At 35.7% G+C, this 14,707-nt stretch overlaps 1 protein-coding gene across 4 annotated transcripts in view; it reads right to left on the bottom strand.

The window, feature by feature from the left end:
* znf536.S (zinc finger protein 536 S homeolog) overlaps positions 1-14,707 on the bottom strand; it is a 299,661-nt gene that overhangs the window by 81,188 nt on the left and 203,766 nt on the right. For all 4 annotated transcript variants that reach the window (XM_041561238.1, XM_041561236.1, XM_041561235.1 and 1 more), the window contains one exon: positions 2,377-4,506. In XM_041561238.1, the coding sequence (XP_041417172.1) occupies positions 2,377-4,506 (2,130 nt within the window). The remainder of the gene's footprint in view (positions 1-2,376; positions 4,507-14,707) is intronic.

Consider the following 14,707-nt stretch of genomic DNA (forward strand, 5'->3'; position numbering starts at 1 on the left):
TTCCTAAAGTGTTACAGTTTAATACTTTAGCTGCTGCCATTTCTCAGCAGCAGCTGAATGGCTGTATATGATGGATGGCCTTCAACTGGAAGAGTCGCTCTGTAGCACACTTTATAATACAGGGAGCATGCTCTGAAAGCATGGAAACTGCTCCAGCTGAGAAACGCCAGAAACGAATGTATAAAACTGTAATAGTCAGCGACCTGATATTATGAGCTGTAACTGTAAATACTGCATTTTATGTAGATGAACTACACCTTTAAAATATACAGTACATGCCAAAGTGTTTTGTTAGAATGTGCCTGATACTGTTTGCTTCCCATGTTAAATATTCATTGAAGGCAGAAGATAGCAAGGCATATTATCAACAGACCTTTAACAGTGGGCATGAAATGCCTAAAGGTTCCTCAAACTGTCTCTCATTTTCTAGTCTTAATGGATGATTGCAGAAATCAATGTTGCCATTAGTAACAGTATATTTGGTATGGCACAATTTCCTCCTACGTTCGGCCTGCACAATGATTACAGTATTAGGAGAAGCTCATTGTTATAAATATGCAATAAAGTACTCATTTCAGTATAATGATCCTGTGTGAGCGTCTTTAACAGTACAGGATCTACATGATAGATCTGGTATCTGTGTGCTTTGGATTCTTGGCAGCAGGCAGGATGGCTTCCCAATTTGAACAAATTAAAATATACAGCACAGTGGATTACAGTTTATAATGGACTGTGTAGTGATGCTCATTATTTAGGCTAAAGGCAGTTGCAGCCAATGTTGTGTATCCTGTAGATTAGAGCACTGGTATCTCAGATGCTTTAATGCAGTTTGCAAGAGAACCACACCATCTTACCCCAGTGCAATGTAGAGCCTGATACTGCATTATTCAAGAATTTTCTACAGAACATGGATAAATTCATGCATGAAAATAACCGTATGCAATTATCCTTATCAAAACTAGAGCCCTAAGTGTTAAAACAGTGGGTGGAAAATATCTGGAAATTACCATATGTTTCTATTTGTAGATACATAGCAAATGCTAGGTTATCTATTTAATTTAAAAACAGTAATTGCAGGTAAAAGATTCACCTAACTTAATTCTCATATAGATTGCAGCTAACAGTTCTTTTCTCTGTCAGTAAACCAGCTTTGCAGCCTATAATTAACCTTGTTTACACTCATTTGCATTTTTTGTGGCAATGAATATTTTAAAACAAATGAAATTTAATGTGAGAAGCCTGTTGTAGTGATAGCAATATGCCATACAGTTTGAATTGTTACTACAGGTATGGGACCTGTTATCCAGAATGCTTGGGACCTGGGGTTTTCCGGATAACTGATCGTTCCGTAATTTGGGTCTTCATGCCTTAAGTCTACTAGAAATTAATTTAAACATTTAGGGGCAAATGTACCATGGGTCGAATATCGAGGGTTAATTAACCCTCGATATTCGACTGGGGAATGAAAATCCTTCGACTTCGAATATCGAAATCGAAGGATTTTGCGCAAATAGTTTAAACGATCAAATCCTTCGAATCGAACGATTCAAAGGATTTTAATCCAACGATCGAAGGATTATCCTTCGACCAAAAAAAGATAGCCAAGCCTATGGGGACCTTCCCCATAGGCTAACATTGAGTTCGGTAACTTTTAGGTGGCGAACTAGGGGGTTGAAGTTTTTTCTTAAAGAGACAGTACTTCGACTATCGAATGGTCGAATAGTCGAACGATTTTTAGTTTGAATCCTTCGATTCGAAGTCGTAGTCGAAGGTCGAAGTAGCCCATTCGATGGTCGAAGTAGCCAAAAAAACACTTCAAAAGTATTTTTTCTTCTATTCCTTCACTCGAACTTAATGAATGGGCCCCCACATAAACCCAATAGGCTTATTGCTTCCAATAAGGATTAATTATATCTTAGTTTGGATCAAGTACAAGCTACTGTTTTATTATTACAGAGAAAAAGGAAATCATTTTTAAAAATTTGGATTATTTGGATAAAATGGAGTGTATGGGAGACAGCCATTCCGTAATTCGGAGCTTTCTGGATATCAGGTTTCCGGATAAGGGATCCTATACCTGTACAAGTTAAGTAGGATAATGAGGGTTGTTATCACCCCAAAATCAATCCCTTAATATGAGTAGGGCAGCATTGCAATACATTTAAACGCCCCCAGCATACTATGTTGAGAAATTTAACATGTTTTCCCAGCTCCACTGTCAGTGATATGTGAACAAAACAGTATGAGGTATCAGTTGAAAAGGGGCCTTTCTATCTTCTAGTCATCTTGCATGTGTTTACTGTGTGGACTATAAATATAAACATATGAATTGTAATATGCCAATTTAATTTTTTTCCAATGTGTTCCATTCTATACCTGATGAAGATGGTGATGAAGGATGAGGACTATCTTCTTGTGCACTTCCTGCCTGTGATAGTGCTCCACCAGTCCCACTCTCTTCAGTAATGTTGGATGATCCTGGGGTTGTAGATCTGCTGATGGACTGAGATTCCTGGTCACTCCCTGATCCCCGTCGTTCTTCAAGGCTCATCTGAATAGCCTCGTCATCCTCTTTTCTTTCTCTTTTGTGTACTCGTGAGTGGACAACTACCTGGTGATATGTTCGGAAAGCCCTCCCACAGTCAGGGCACTCAGTTGGTTTATCCTTTATGCCTCGGTGCAGATTATAGTCTAGCTGGCTCATATTATGTGCCAGATAATCTCTGGTGCTTTCTAATATATCTAATTTGGATGGTACATCTCTATGACTGTGAAGTAAATTACTTTGCATTTTCTGTTTGCAACCATTGGCTCCTACTATGACATATTCTCTCTTATCTTTATCAAAGAGAACACCAGCATTAGCTAAAGTATCTTCATGGTTGCGTTGCATCTGCTGCTCTTTAGCCAGAAAGCCATGCTCCATTGCCATTCCTCTTGCCATTAGCTGCCAAGCTTGATAGCTATTGACTGGATCCATTTCTGCAGCCTTAGCTGCTGCCTGTAATCTTTCGATACAGCTAGATTTTAAAGGTGGCACCAGGTTGAGTGAGCCAATTAAGGAATGTTTCTCGCTTTCAGTCATGTTATGGGCAATGCCAGAAATTGGTGAAAGCAATTTTCCGAGAACGTCTTTTTCTTTTAGAGGCAGGTCACCTTTATTATAAATATGACTATGTTCACTTAAGCTTGCTTTATCTGAAGACATAAAACCACTCTGTAAGCAAGATATGTACCTAGAATACAAATTTGCATGTGCCTCTTGTGACACGCTGCTCATAGATACAGGAACCTCTGCTTCATTTGAAGATTTATTCTTTACAGCTAGCTTGTTTAGGTGAACTTTCATGTGATTTTTCAGAAACCAAGGTTCCTTGAATCGTCTACCACAGATCTGACAACAGTGTTCAAAAGAATCTTTGTGCTTCCTCATGTGACCCTTCAGAAACCATGCCTGACTGAACACTTGCCCACAAACCTCACACCGAAACTCACTATTTGACTGTTCTCCATTTCCACTTGATCCTTGGCCTTGCACTGATTCTGCTGTTATATGAGCCTTTTCAACATGGCTAATCAAATCTTCCTCTTGAGAGGCAGCAAAATCACAAAGCGTACACTTGTAAGGCTTGTGCAATATTCGAATATGCCGATCTAGTTCCTCACGTTTCTTAAATTTTCCTTTGCAAAATGTGCACCTGAATCCAGTGGCCGGAGTTGCTGCTTCCTCTTGGACAAGTGTTGGCTTTGGAGAGGGCGCTTTGCTAGAAACATCAGAAGTATTATGATTAGCTGCTAAGGATATATGACAGTTAGATAAAGAAGATTGCTGTAAGTGCTGTTGTGGCTTTACGTCAAGTCTAGGCTGAAGTAGGCTGTTTTTCATGTGTTTGTCTCTTAAAATTGCTCTTTCTTCTAGCTCATGCAAAAGCCTGTTTTCTTCTCTGACTCTTCCACGACCTTTGCCAAGATTTCCAAGTTTGTGGGTGCGCAGGTGGATTTTCAGATTACCTTTCTGAGCCGCTCTATGATCACAATATGGACATTTAAATGGTTTCTCCCCAGTATGAGTGCGCATGTGAAGAGATAAAATACTATTGAAACGGAAACGTTTACCACACAATGGGCATGGATATTTTCTATTTTTTCTTGCATCATCCTCTATGTCATTCATTTGGGACATAATGCCAAGGTTTTGTCCATTTAAAAACTGTTGAAGATCAACTCTTCCATTGTCAACTCTTCCACTGTCAACATCTCGATTCAGCTGATTGGCTAACAAAGCCATCTGATTGCTGATTGGTTGATTTGCCATTGACACGTGACTTTTTTCTTCTATTGCAGTTCCTGATTTTTCTTCTGAGAAGGCATGGCTAAGCTGGGAAGTTATCTGATGCAACTTCTGACTCATTGAATATTGGCCATTTATCAAGGTGCTGTTAAGATGAGTGTCAACTTCAGGCACAGCTGATGAAACTCCAAGGCACAAACTAGCTTCCTCCATTCCTAATAAAAAAACAAAAAAACAAAAAACAGGAGTTTGTTATTAGAAGAATGTATTACAAAGTATTAATATACATATTATACAAACATACTGTATATGGCTCTCCAAAGTACTAATAAATTAATAATGCATTGCATATGAATGCATCCATCTACTAAAAAGGTCAACACACAAACATTAAGCAAAAGTTATTTATATAATACTTTCATTTCCCACAGTGCTGTATAGGATATTGGTAAAATTACCAACAAAGGTACAGTTAACCAGTGCAGTTATATTTAGCAAGTAATCAGAGCTAAGATTTCATTATTTTAACTTGCAGTAGACTTAATAATTTGATGTTTTGGCTGCATTTTACAAATGTGTTGGTGAATGAGCCTCATAATGTTATATTTTTTATTATTAATGATTGGTGGTGACTACAAAACCAAGGTGTGTGTGTGTGTGTGTGTGTGTGTGTGTGTATATATATATATATATATATATATATATATAAGCAGCTGTGGAGCTGATCTACTTCTTAATGCTGTCATGGAAAAATGACAGAATTAATGTTGTCACTGACAAACTGACAGCATCAATTAGAAATATATAAAATGAACTGGAATAAAGTATTCATTTCAGAGGTTCATTCTAGAGATAATCTCCAAATATGTCAGATGTACTACATTTTTAATCATAATTAACCTCATATTGTCATTCTGGTAACACCATAACTATTCAGAAGTGATGGAAAAATATTTCATGATTTATTCGATAAGAAATAGTATTGATATACAAATTCATTATTGAAAAAAAACACGAGTGGGAGTGCTTTGTAATGTTTATGATTCAACTTTCTGCATAAAGCCAGCTTTCACATATATCAACATTTTAAATAATCAGTAAAAAAACACATTTTGGGGGTTATTTATTAAAGTCTGATTTTTTCTGGTCAGACTTTTAAAGGGGAAAACACAAATTATTTGGAGAACAAAAAACTGGAATTTTTCAGACGGTTAAAAGTCAGATGAAAAAAGTACTCCAATTCAGACCTGCTGAGAATATGCGACTCCAGCAGAATTCTGCACTGAAATCCATTTCTCAAAAGAGCAAACAGATTTTTTTATATTCAATTTTGAAATCTGACATGGGGCTAGATATTTTGTCAATTTCCCAGATGCCCCTGGTCATGTGACTTGTGCCTGCACTTTAGGAGAGAAATGCTTTCTGGCAGGCTGCTGTTTTTCCTTCTCAATGTAACTGAATGTGTCTCAGTGGGACATGGGTTTTTACTATTGAGTGTTGTTCTTAGATCTACCAGGCAGCTGTTATCTTGTGTTAGGGAGCTGCTATCTGGTTACCTTCCCATTGTTCTTTTGTTTGGCTGCTGGGGGGGGGGAGAGAGAGGGGGTGATATCACTCCAACTTGCAGTACAGCAGTAAAGAGTGATTGAAGTTTATCAGAGCACAAGTCACATGACTTGGGGAAGTTAGGAAATTGACAATATGTCTAGCCCCATGTCAGATTTCAAAATTGAATATAAAAAAATCTGTTTGCTCTTTTGAGAAATGGATTTCAGTGCAGAATTCTGCTGGAGCAGCACTATTAACTGGTTCATTTTGAAAAAAATTTCCCATGACAGTGGGGCTTATTTATCAACACTGGGCAAATTTGCCCATGGGCAGTTACCTATAGCAACCAATCAGTGATGAGCTTTTTGAAAACAGCTGCAAGTAAAACAATGAATTTGCCCAGTGTTGATAAATGACCCCCAGTATCCCTTTAACAATTGGAAGATTTTCTGAGTGCGCTGGGTTTCCCAAAGAATCATAGCTTTAGGGTGATTTTATGAAAAAAAATCTAGCACAAAATCCAAAAGAATCACATTTTTCCGCAAAAGAAAAAAACGTGAACATGTATTGATAAATGGGGGGGGAGTCAGTGCGGATTTGGTCGCATTATTCAAAAAATAGTGAGAACTTTTCGGATTTTTATAAATAATCCTTTTATATTAGTATGTTCAAAAACACACAAGGGATCAAACTTTTCAATTTATAATAACTTTGTTTCAATTTCACAGAGTATTTAAGTGAGAATACAGATTTTACAGTCATCTTGCAGGTCTTTTTTGTGAAGGTGTGTAACCGCCTTCATCAATCAGTGGGATTAAAAAACATAATAGAATATGCCTTTATATGCAAATATGTCTTAATGCAACCATCTTCAAACACCATGCTGTTCCAGCTCAAGTAGTTCTAATACTAGCATCATGGAGTTATGGCACAATAGGGACAAAATTACTATATCTCTATGTCACAAAAAACAAAAATGTTGTGGCAGGATCTTCCCATAGATCATTTAAATACACAGAAAAGGCCTTCATCTGACATCACTAGGTAGTAGCAATGAAAAAAAACATGTTTCAAATGTAAAACAATATTTTTTGATTCCCGATCACTTTTGACATACCTCCCAAAATTATATATTTTCAATGATGGCTACAAATTTTTTCTAGTAGGTTCAAACCTTAAAATTAGAAGGTGGTAGAGGGCATATGGAGAGAAATAGGAAAATAAAACCATATGGCCATAAGGCCAAACAAAATTAGCTCAAACTTTAGTCCTCAATCTTTCATACTGCAATATAGTAGAAACATGCCTTTTATTTGCTGCATAGGTCACATGACATTTAATGCACAGCAACAACTGCTCTGGCTGGACATCTAATGCTATACATTTCAGCTGAACTATATCTATAATATACAGTGACATGCACTCGTTTTCCTATTAAGGTCATAGAATGATATATGAAAGTTGTTTGTTTTGGGCAAATGGCTATGCCTCCTGTGAGCTTGAACATACTCCAACCCATCAATCATAAGCAGTAAAGGGGTTAACATGCAATCTTAGTATTACTAACTAAACAATATGGGGCACATTTACTAAGGGTCGAAGTGAATTTTCGAATTTAAAAATTCGACTTCGATTCGAAGTAAAAAAGTTTGACTTTGAAAATCAAAGTACTGTCTCTTTAAAAAAGTTCTACTTCGCCACCTTAAACCTGCCAAATTGCTATGTTAGCCTATGGGGACCTCCTAGAACCTATAGCCAACACATGGCTAAGGTGTGTAGTAAAATCGTTTGATCGATCGATGAAATGTTCAAATCGTTCTGGCAGATGCTTGGCAAAAACAATAACTAAAGTATAATGGTTAATACAACTATCCCGTGAAAATTTAATTTCTAAATTTCATCTTCAACTGTTTAACGAAGGTTGTTGCTGCAAGAATAAAATACTCCTCAGAAACATAGAAAACAGAACCTTTTCAGGGTCATTAAACAGCTGTAAACATTATTATAAAAATAAACCACAGATTTCATGCTTACAATTTAGCCCTGAGCCTGCCGTGCTGAACAAGTAATCTCCCCCCCCAATCTCCTACAATCATTACTGGTGACATTTGGGCATCTAAATACATGATATCATTAATGTTACTGAGATGGGCATGATCCTTATTAATACACAGGTAATGTTCCATTGTATGGGATCCCAGGAACAAATGTTTTCTAGATGCAACCTTAATGCTACTCTAATATGATAAATGCACATGATAAACGAACAAGCTCCTTGGATTTCACTGGTGGTCATTACACATATTGCTATATCCTTGGAGACCATATGCAGCACATTTGATGCATATATTACCCTATTGCAATGTTGTTATGTAAAATGTGCTAACATATAGAAACGTAATTCTAAGTTCCTTCTTTAAAATGTAGTTAAGCAAACTTCAGGTAGGCACATGTGTTCATTGTGTCTTCATTGGAACTATTTTTCATGTGTCTTTACTGGAAGTACTGTTTGCACAATTAAGAGCTTCTTGAATAGCTGTTAAAAAAGGTGGTTCATCTTTATGTTAGATTTTAGTATGCTATATATGTATGTCCTGTTGTTAGCAACCTTGCAATTGTTTTTCCTTTATTTGTTTATTTTTTATAATTTTTTAATTATTTGCCTTCCGCTTCTGTATCTTTCCAGCTTTCAAATACGAGTCACTGACCCTGGCAGCCAAGCAGCTGTTGCGCTGTGAGCTTACAATCATTATTATTCTTGTTATTTTTATTCCTTATCTTTCTATTCAGTTCCTCTCCTATTAATGTCTGGTTGCTAAGGTAAACAAGACCCTAGCAAACAGATAGCTGCTGAAATTCCAAACTAGAGAATTGTTGAACAAACAGCTATATAACTGAAAAATCCCACAATTTAAAATTGAAAACCAGTTGCAAAATGTCATACTAAAAGTTAATGTAAAGGTGTACAACCCTTTAACCATGGCATCAAAAAGTCTTGAACACAAACAGAAGGAAACAGATCCAGTCCAAGTAAGTGAGTGATACCCTTGCTTTTCCATAATTCATGCCCTCACTACTACCCACAACTAGAACTCAAGTTATTGTATTGTTATGAAAATCACACAATGCTTGAATTTAAAAGACTATTTGAAAAGGAGGTCATGAGGATTATGAAAGCAAAATAGACTGCTCTCTATAAACAAATTTAAAGGAAATAATCTGGAAATAATCAGAAATATAGAGACATTTTCTCTTAATATTTCTATTGAACTAATTTAATCAAAATAAATAATATTAAAGATAGACATCATAACGATTTGAAATGTTTTTGGTGTAATGATAATGCAACATATGATATAGGTTGCGATGGGCAAATTTGGGGCGTTTTGCTTCGCCGAAAGATTTGGCAATTACCAGCGAAATTCGCGAAACGGCAAAAAATTCACGGAACGGCGCCAGCGTCCATTTTTTGTTGACGTCGGCAATTTTTTTGCCGCAAATTCGTCCCTGCCAAATAAATTCGCCCATCACTAGACATAGGCACAAGAAACAGAAATAAAAAAATAAACAGGATAAAAAGTCCTAGACCAGGCTTATTAAAAATAAGAAACTTGTTGTCATTTTGTCATTATTTTGGCAGCGTGCTATTGATGCTTGTATATAATTTCTTTTTATAACATTATCTGAATTATCTGAATCATGTTAGCTCTTGGTCAGTCTCCTGCCAGTTCCTAGTGATATTAGCCAATTCACATTATTATTTTTGTGTGTGTGTGTTTCCTTTATCGGTTACTTGGTTTATTGAATACTCACCAAAATATTATGTGGCTCAAATGTCAGTTCCTTGTGATCTATACCAACATGTCACCCTCTTCAACGTAAACTATAGTAAAATAGTTGTGAATATTATGTGGGAAAAAGAAAAAAATAATCCATAAGGCACGTTTCTTAATCTTGGTCTTAAAAAACTATCCAAATTCTAATAATGACATGGTAAGAAATTGACCTAATACATTAGTATCTATTTATAACAATCAGCAATTTGCAAGGCTACGGTGAAAAGCATTGATAAATAAACAAATAAGCCAATAAATATGACAGCCACCCCAATGTACCTTATTTTCATTATCTAATGCCGGTTCACTTGTTTTAATTTAAGAAACATACCTCACTGTTCTCTTGAAAGTTGTTAGAAATGCCTTTGTTTCACAAATCTCTATTAGTAGGGAGGAAATTGATAAGTCTGTATGATAAAACACCCACTTGCTAATTTGATTGGAGTATTTATAACACCCACCCACAGAAGATCAGCAGATTTTGCTTTTCTTTTCAAGTCACTACAAATAGTCTGCACAGATAAAATTTGAAACAACAGTTTTCAGCAGAGCTGTCTTTTCCTTTTACAGAATTAAATGCTTTGTTAAATACTCATATTTTAAACCGATGAAAGTCTAATCGATTCCCATATTTCCATTCGAGCTAACCAGCGAGATTCTGTTCATCAGGCACCTGTCACATGTACAAGCTTGGATACAAATCATCTAATGAGTGCACAAAATCAATACAGAAATCCAAGCACATAATCAGATATTCTGTTGTCTAATATCTGGAAGTAATCCAGAAAACTGTACAAGATAGCATGGGAAGTTGTATTCCTTGTTCTTGACCAGGTCATATGCCTTTGCCTGTTGACTTTTCTAAAATTTACTTTGAAAAGGGAAACTAAACTGACCCTCAAGTTCTTTTTGACCTAAACAGAACAAAACATCTGCTGGTTGACTTAAATCTGTTCTTGGCTACATTTAACTGAAACAGAGTCGCTCTCCCTTTCTCAGCAGTAGGTGTCACAGGAATAAAGAGATGGGTTTTTAAGATGTGATTATCAATTGCCAAGCAAAATGCGTCAACACAAACATTTACAAAAACGTCTACTAATTCAATGCTGGAAAGGAAATCTGTCCAGATGCAGAGCAAGGAGGCAGCATAAAGCTAAGTAAACCAGCAGCCTAGTTTTTGACTTACTGGCTTCGATTTTGCAATAGCCATCTGGAATTTGAAACTATTTGCCGCCTTCCAAAATGCAGTTCATATTTTGTTGTGTCTGTGGTTCAGTTTAGTGACAGACTTTAACTGAACAAATTTCATGACATATTATGACTATACACATATCTATGCTAAAATACTGTAGTATATACATTTAAGTCCCTAAAATTTCAAGTAATTGATCAAACAAATAAAAAAAATCTTATATGCTTATACACACCACAGAAGTAGAGCTTGTATTATATCTGCCATGAGAGCTTTAGCACAGACCTGCAATTGGTTATAAGGTTGTTTAAAACCCCCTGGTAGCAGTAGATAATGATAATGTTCATTGCATGTTATGATCAGAATTTAGCCCTCCTTTATTGATTCCCACTAGTGAAGGGTGAATTTATTCGCCAGGCATGAATTTGCGGCGAATTCCCGAAATTCACAGTTCGGTGAATAAATTCGCAAAACCGCAGCGAAAATTCGCCCACAAAAATTCGCCCAGCGAAAATGAGACGCTGGTGCCGTTTCACGAATTTATCGCCGTTTCACAAATTTCACTGGAAATTTGTGAATTTTTCAGCAAAGCGAAAAGCCCCAAATTTCCCATCACTAATTCCCACTATATCACCATAATGGAGAAGGAGGAATCGGTTTTGATTCCTCCTAAAAAGTTGGAGAAACGTTATGTACACTGGTGATTGCATTTTATTTATATGAGCCAATTGCCTATGAGATAAAGCTAAGAATTCCAAAATGCAATTGCTCTTATTAATAGAGGGCAAATATTCCCCCCCCCCTTCCCACCTCTACAGGGTATTGGATGGTGCAGTTATACTCTTCATCAAAATCATATTTTAATTCACATTCTAACAATGGCTGTGTCTTTGTAAGGTTTATAAATAGTTAATATTGAAATGAATACAAGCTGGGCAGCTGCTTACTTTGCATCTTTATAAAGAGTCCCCAAAGTGATGCTTAGATGCTGCCTGTAAATGTACAATCAACTTATTCATTCTAGTTGTCACCTGCTCTACACCAAAAATTAAAGCCTTAACATTATAAAAAATACATTTGTATTTTTTGCGTTCACAATTTCCTATTTTCTCGTCTTTCACAGCACTACACAACTGGAGTAGGTCATGCACAATATAAATTACTACTACAGGCCAATAAGAGACTTGAAGAAATTATTTTTGCCGTGTGTTGCAAAGTACAATGGATGGCAAAGGTTTTTTGCTTTTTAATTTAAAACTGAGCACCTAAAGCTAGGAAGAGCACAGTTAAGCTTCTCGAAAAATATCAATTATCAGCTTAAAAAATGGGGGAAAGTCTGAAAATACATAAGAATTTGTGTAAAGAGGTATAGCTCTTGAGAAAGACCTTTTTGAAGACGTATTCAGCAAGGGACTTCTTTTCTACAGTGTCTCTTAACACGACACATCATTTTTGTTGTTTATTATAATGTTTGTCCTCCTAGTGTGAAATGAGCTGTGAAAGAGAGAACAAAAAGACTGTCTCGGTGATACTGTAAAGAGGTGAAACAGAGTAGATGGTAACTGTAACACAGATTTCTGAAACATGGTTGGTTTTTTCTCCACAGTAGAAAAGTAGAACACGGATACTAACCATTACAGTAGGAGAGTCTCCAGGAGCCACAGAGAAAGAAAACTTTGGGGAAAAAAGGCAATGATCAACAGCCTTGATAGCTAAGGGGCAGATATATCAAGGCTCGAATTTCGAGTTTATGGGAGCTTCTAAAAACTCCCATCAACTCCCATAAACTCGAAATTCGAAAAAAAAGACCAATCGAAATGCATTAAAAAAAATTAAATTTTTTTTTTAAAAACGAGTGAATAGGATCGAGCTGCAAATTAAAATCGAATTTGATTCAGTTTTTTTCACCAAAAAAAATTTTTTTTTTTTCAAAAGTCTACCAAACGACTCCAAATTGATTGTAGGAGGTCCCCCATAGGCTAAAACACCAATTCGACAGGTTGTAGATGACAAATAGTCGAATTTAAATTCTTAAAGGACAATACATGATAAATTTCAAAATTCGTATTTAAAATTTTTTTTTTAAATTTGAATTGAATTTGGACTATTCCCTAGTCGAATTACGCTAAAATAAACTCAAAATAGGACAGTCTCATAGAACCATAAAGAATAAACATTTTGGGAAGAGTCAAGTGATCAACAGTGTCGAAAGTTCCTTGACATCTCAACTAGGATAGAGCTTCCCTTTGCAGTTCAGAACTTGCTCAGTCCCCCTCTATGTTCATAACATGTTTCAGATTTATAAAAACTTATACCTGAACTAGGACTATGTTTTGTGTTGAACAACAAAAATTTTGCTACAACTAACAGTCAATTCTAGTTTTGCTATGACTTTAACTCAAGGCAAAACACGTTGCAATAACCCCAGAAGCATAGAAAATGCATTTCACTTAAAGTGATACTGACACTAAAAATTTTCATTTGAAAATATTAATCTACATTAAGGGGCAGATTTGTCAAGGGTCAAAGTGAAAATTCAAAGTAAAAAAAAATTATAATTTTGAGCTATTTTGTGTACTTTCACTAGGGAATAGTCAACATTTCAATTTGAAAAAAAATTAGAAAATTCAAATATCGAAATTTACTGTCTCTTTAAAACTTCGACTTCTACCATTCGCCATCTAAAACCTGCCGAATTGCTGATTCAGCCTATGGGGAACCTCCTAGAACCTATATAGATTCAATTGATGGACTTTGAAAAATCTAAGGTTTTTTTGAAAATACTTTGAATCGAATTCGATCGATAATGATCTTACTTTGATTCAAACTAATACAGCCTAAAAAAAAATTTAATTTTTTAAAAATACATTTCGGTTGATCTTTTTTTATTCGAAAAAAAAAACTTCCATTACTTCGAAATTTGATAAATCTGCCCCTAAAAGTTACCTATAGGTCATGTTGATCATTTTTCGCTGATAGTTCTGCTTTTGTAAGTAATTGTTACTTGAAGTTCCTAAACCTGACTGTTTTGACAACCTGACTGTCCCTTCTTAACCTGTCAGTTAGAGATTCTTTTGCTAACGGACTTCTTGCTGCACAAATATGGCAGCCTCCTCATACAGGAACAGGGTAATGTAAAAGCATCAAGCAAATACTTTTATGGCAAAATTATAAATAGCATTCAAAGTCAATGTTATGATAGATAATAAAAAAGGTTATTTTCTGAAGTCAGTATCTTTTTAAGAATTGATCTTATACTCCTCTCCCATACACACACCACCATCTCCAAAGCTCTAAATGTATAAAGGAAAACTTATAGTAATCATTTAGACAGATTGATTCATATTGTTAGTGTGTACAAACAACTAGACCTAAATAGGAAAGCAAACAGGGACCTTAAACTCAAAGGTTTAAACAATAGGCTACTAGACAGACTGTCAACTGAATACTAGTGATCTGTGCAGTTTAGTTTCAGTGAAAATTTTTCGAAATGCATTAAAGTCAATGTGCGTCAAAATAATTTTGACGGCATCAATTTTTATGCACGTAACTATTTGGTCCAAATGCATTAATGTCAATGGGCGTCCGAATAATTTTGATACACGTAAATATTTATGTGTATGCTGATTTTGACGCACTAGACTTTTCGCCCGTGAATTGTCACCACAGTTTCGTGAATTAATTCAAAAAGGTGTAAATTCGTCGCAAATTTATATCTGCAGAATTTATGTACCCGTCACTACTGAGTACAACTTTATTTTGTTTTAAGTGAGTTGCTGTTTTAATTAGATACAGTATTATACAGCTTTTCATTTTAAAAGAACAGGATTTAGTTCAGAT

The sequence above is a fragment of the Xenopus laevis genome, chromosome 4S (assembly GCF_017654675.1).
Source record: "Xenopus laevis strain J_2021 chromosome 4S, Xenopus_laevis_v10.1, whole genome shotgun sequence".
Classification (NCBI taxonomy): domain Eukaryota; kingdom Metazoa; phylum Chordata; class Amphibia; order Anura; family Pipidae; genus Xenopus; species Xenopus laevis.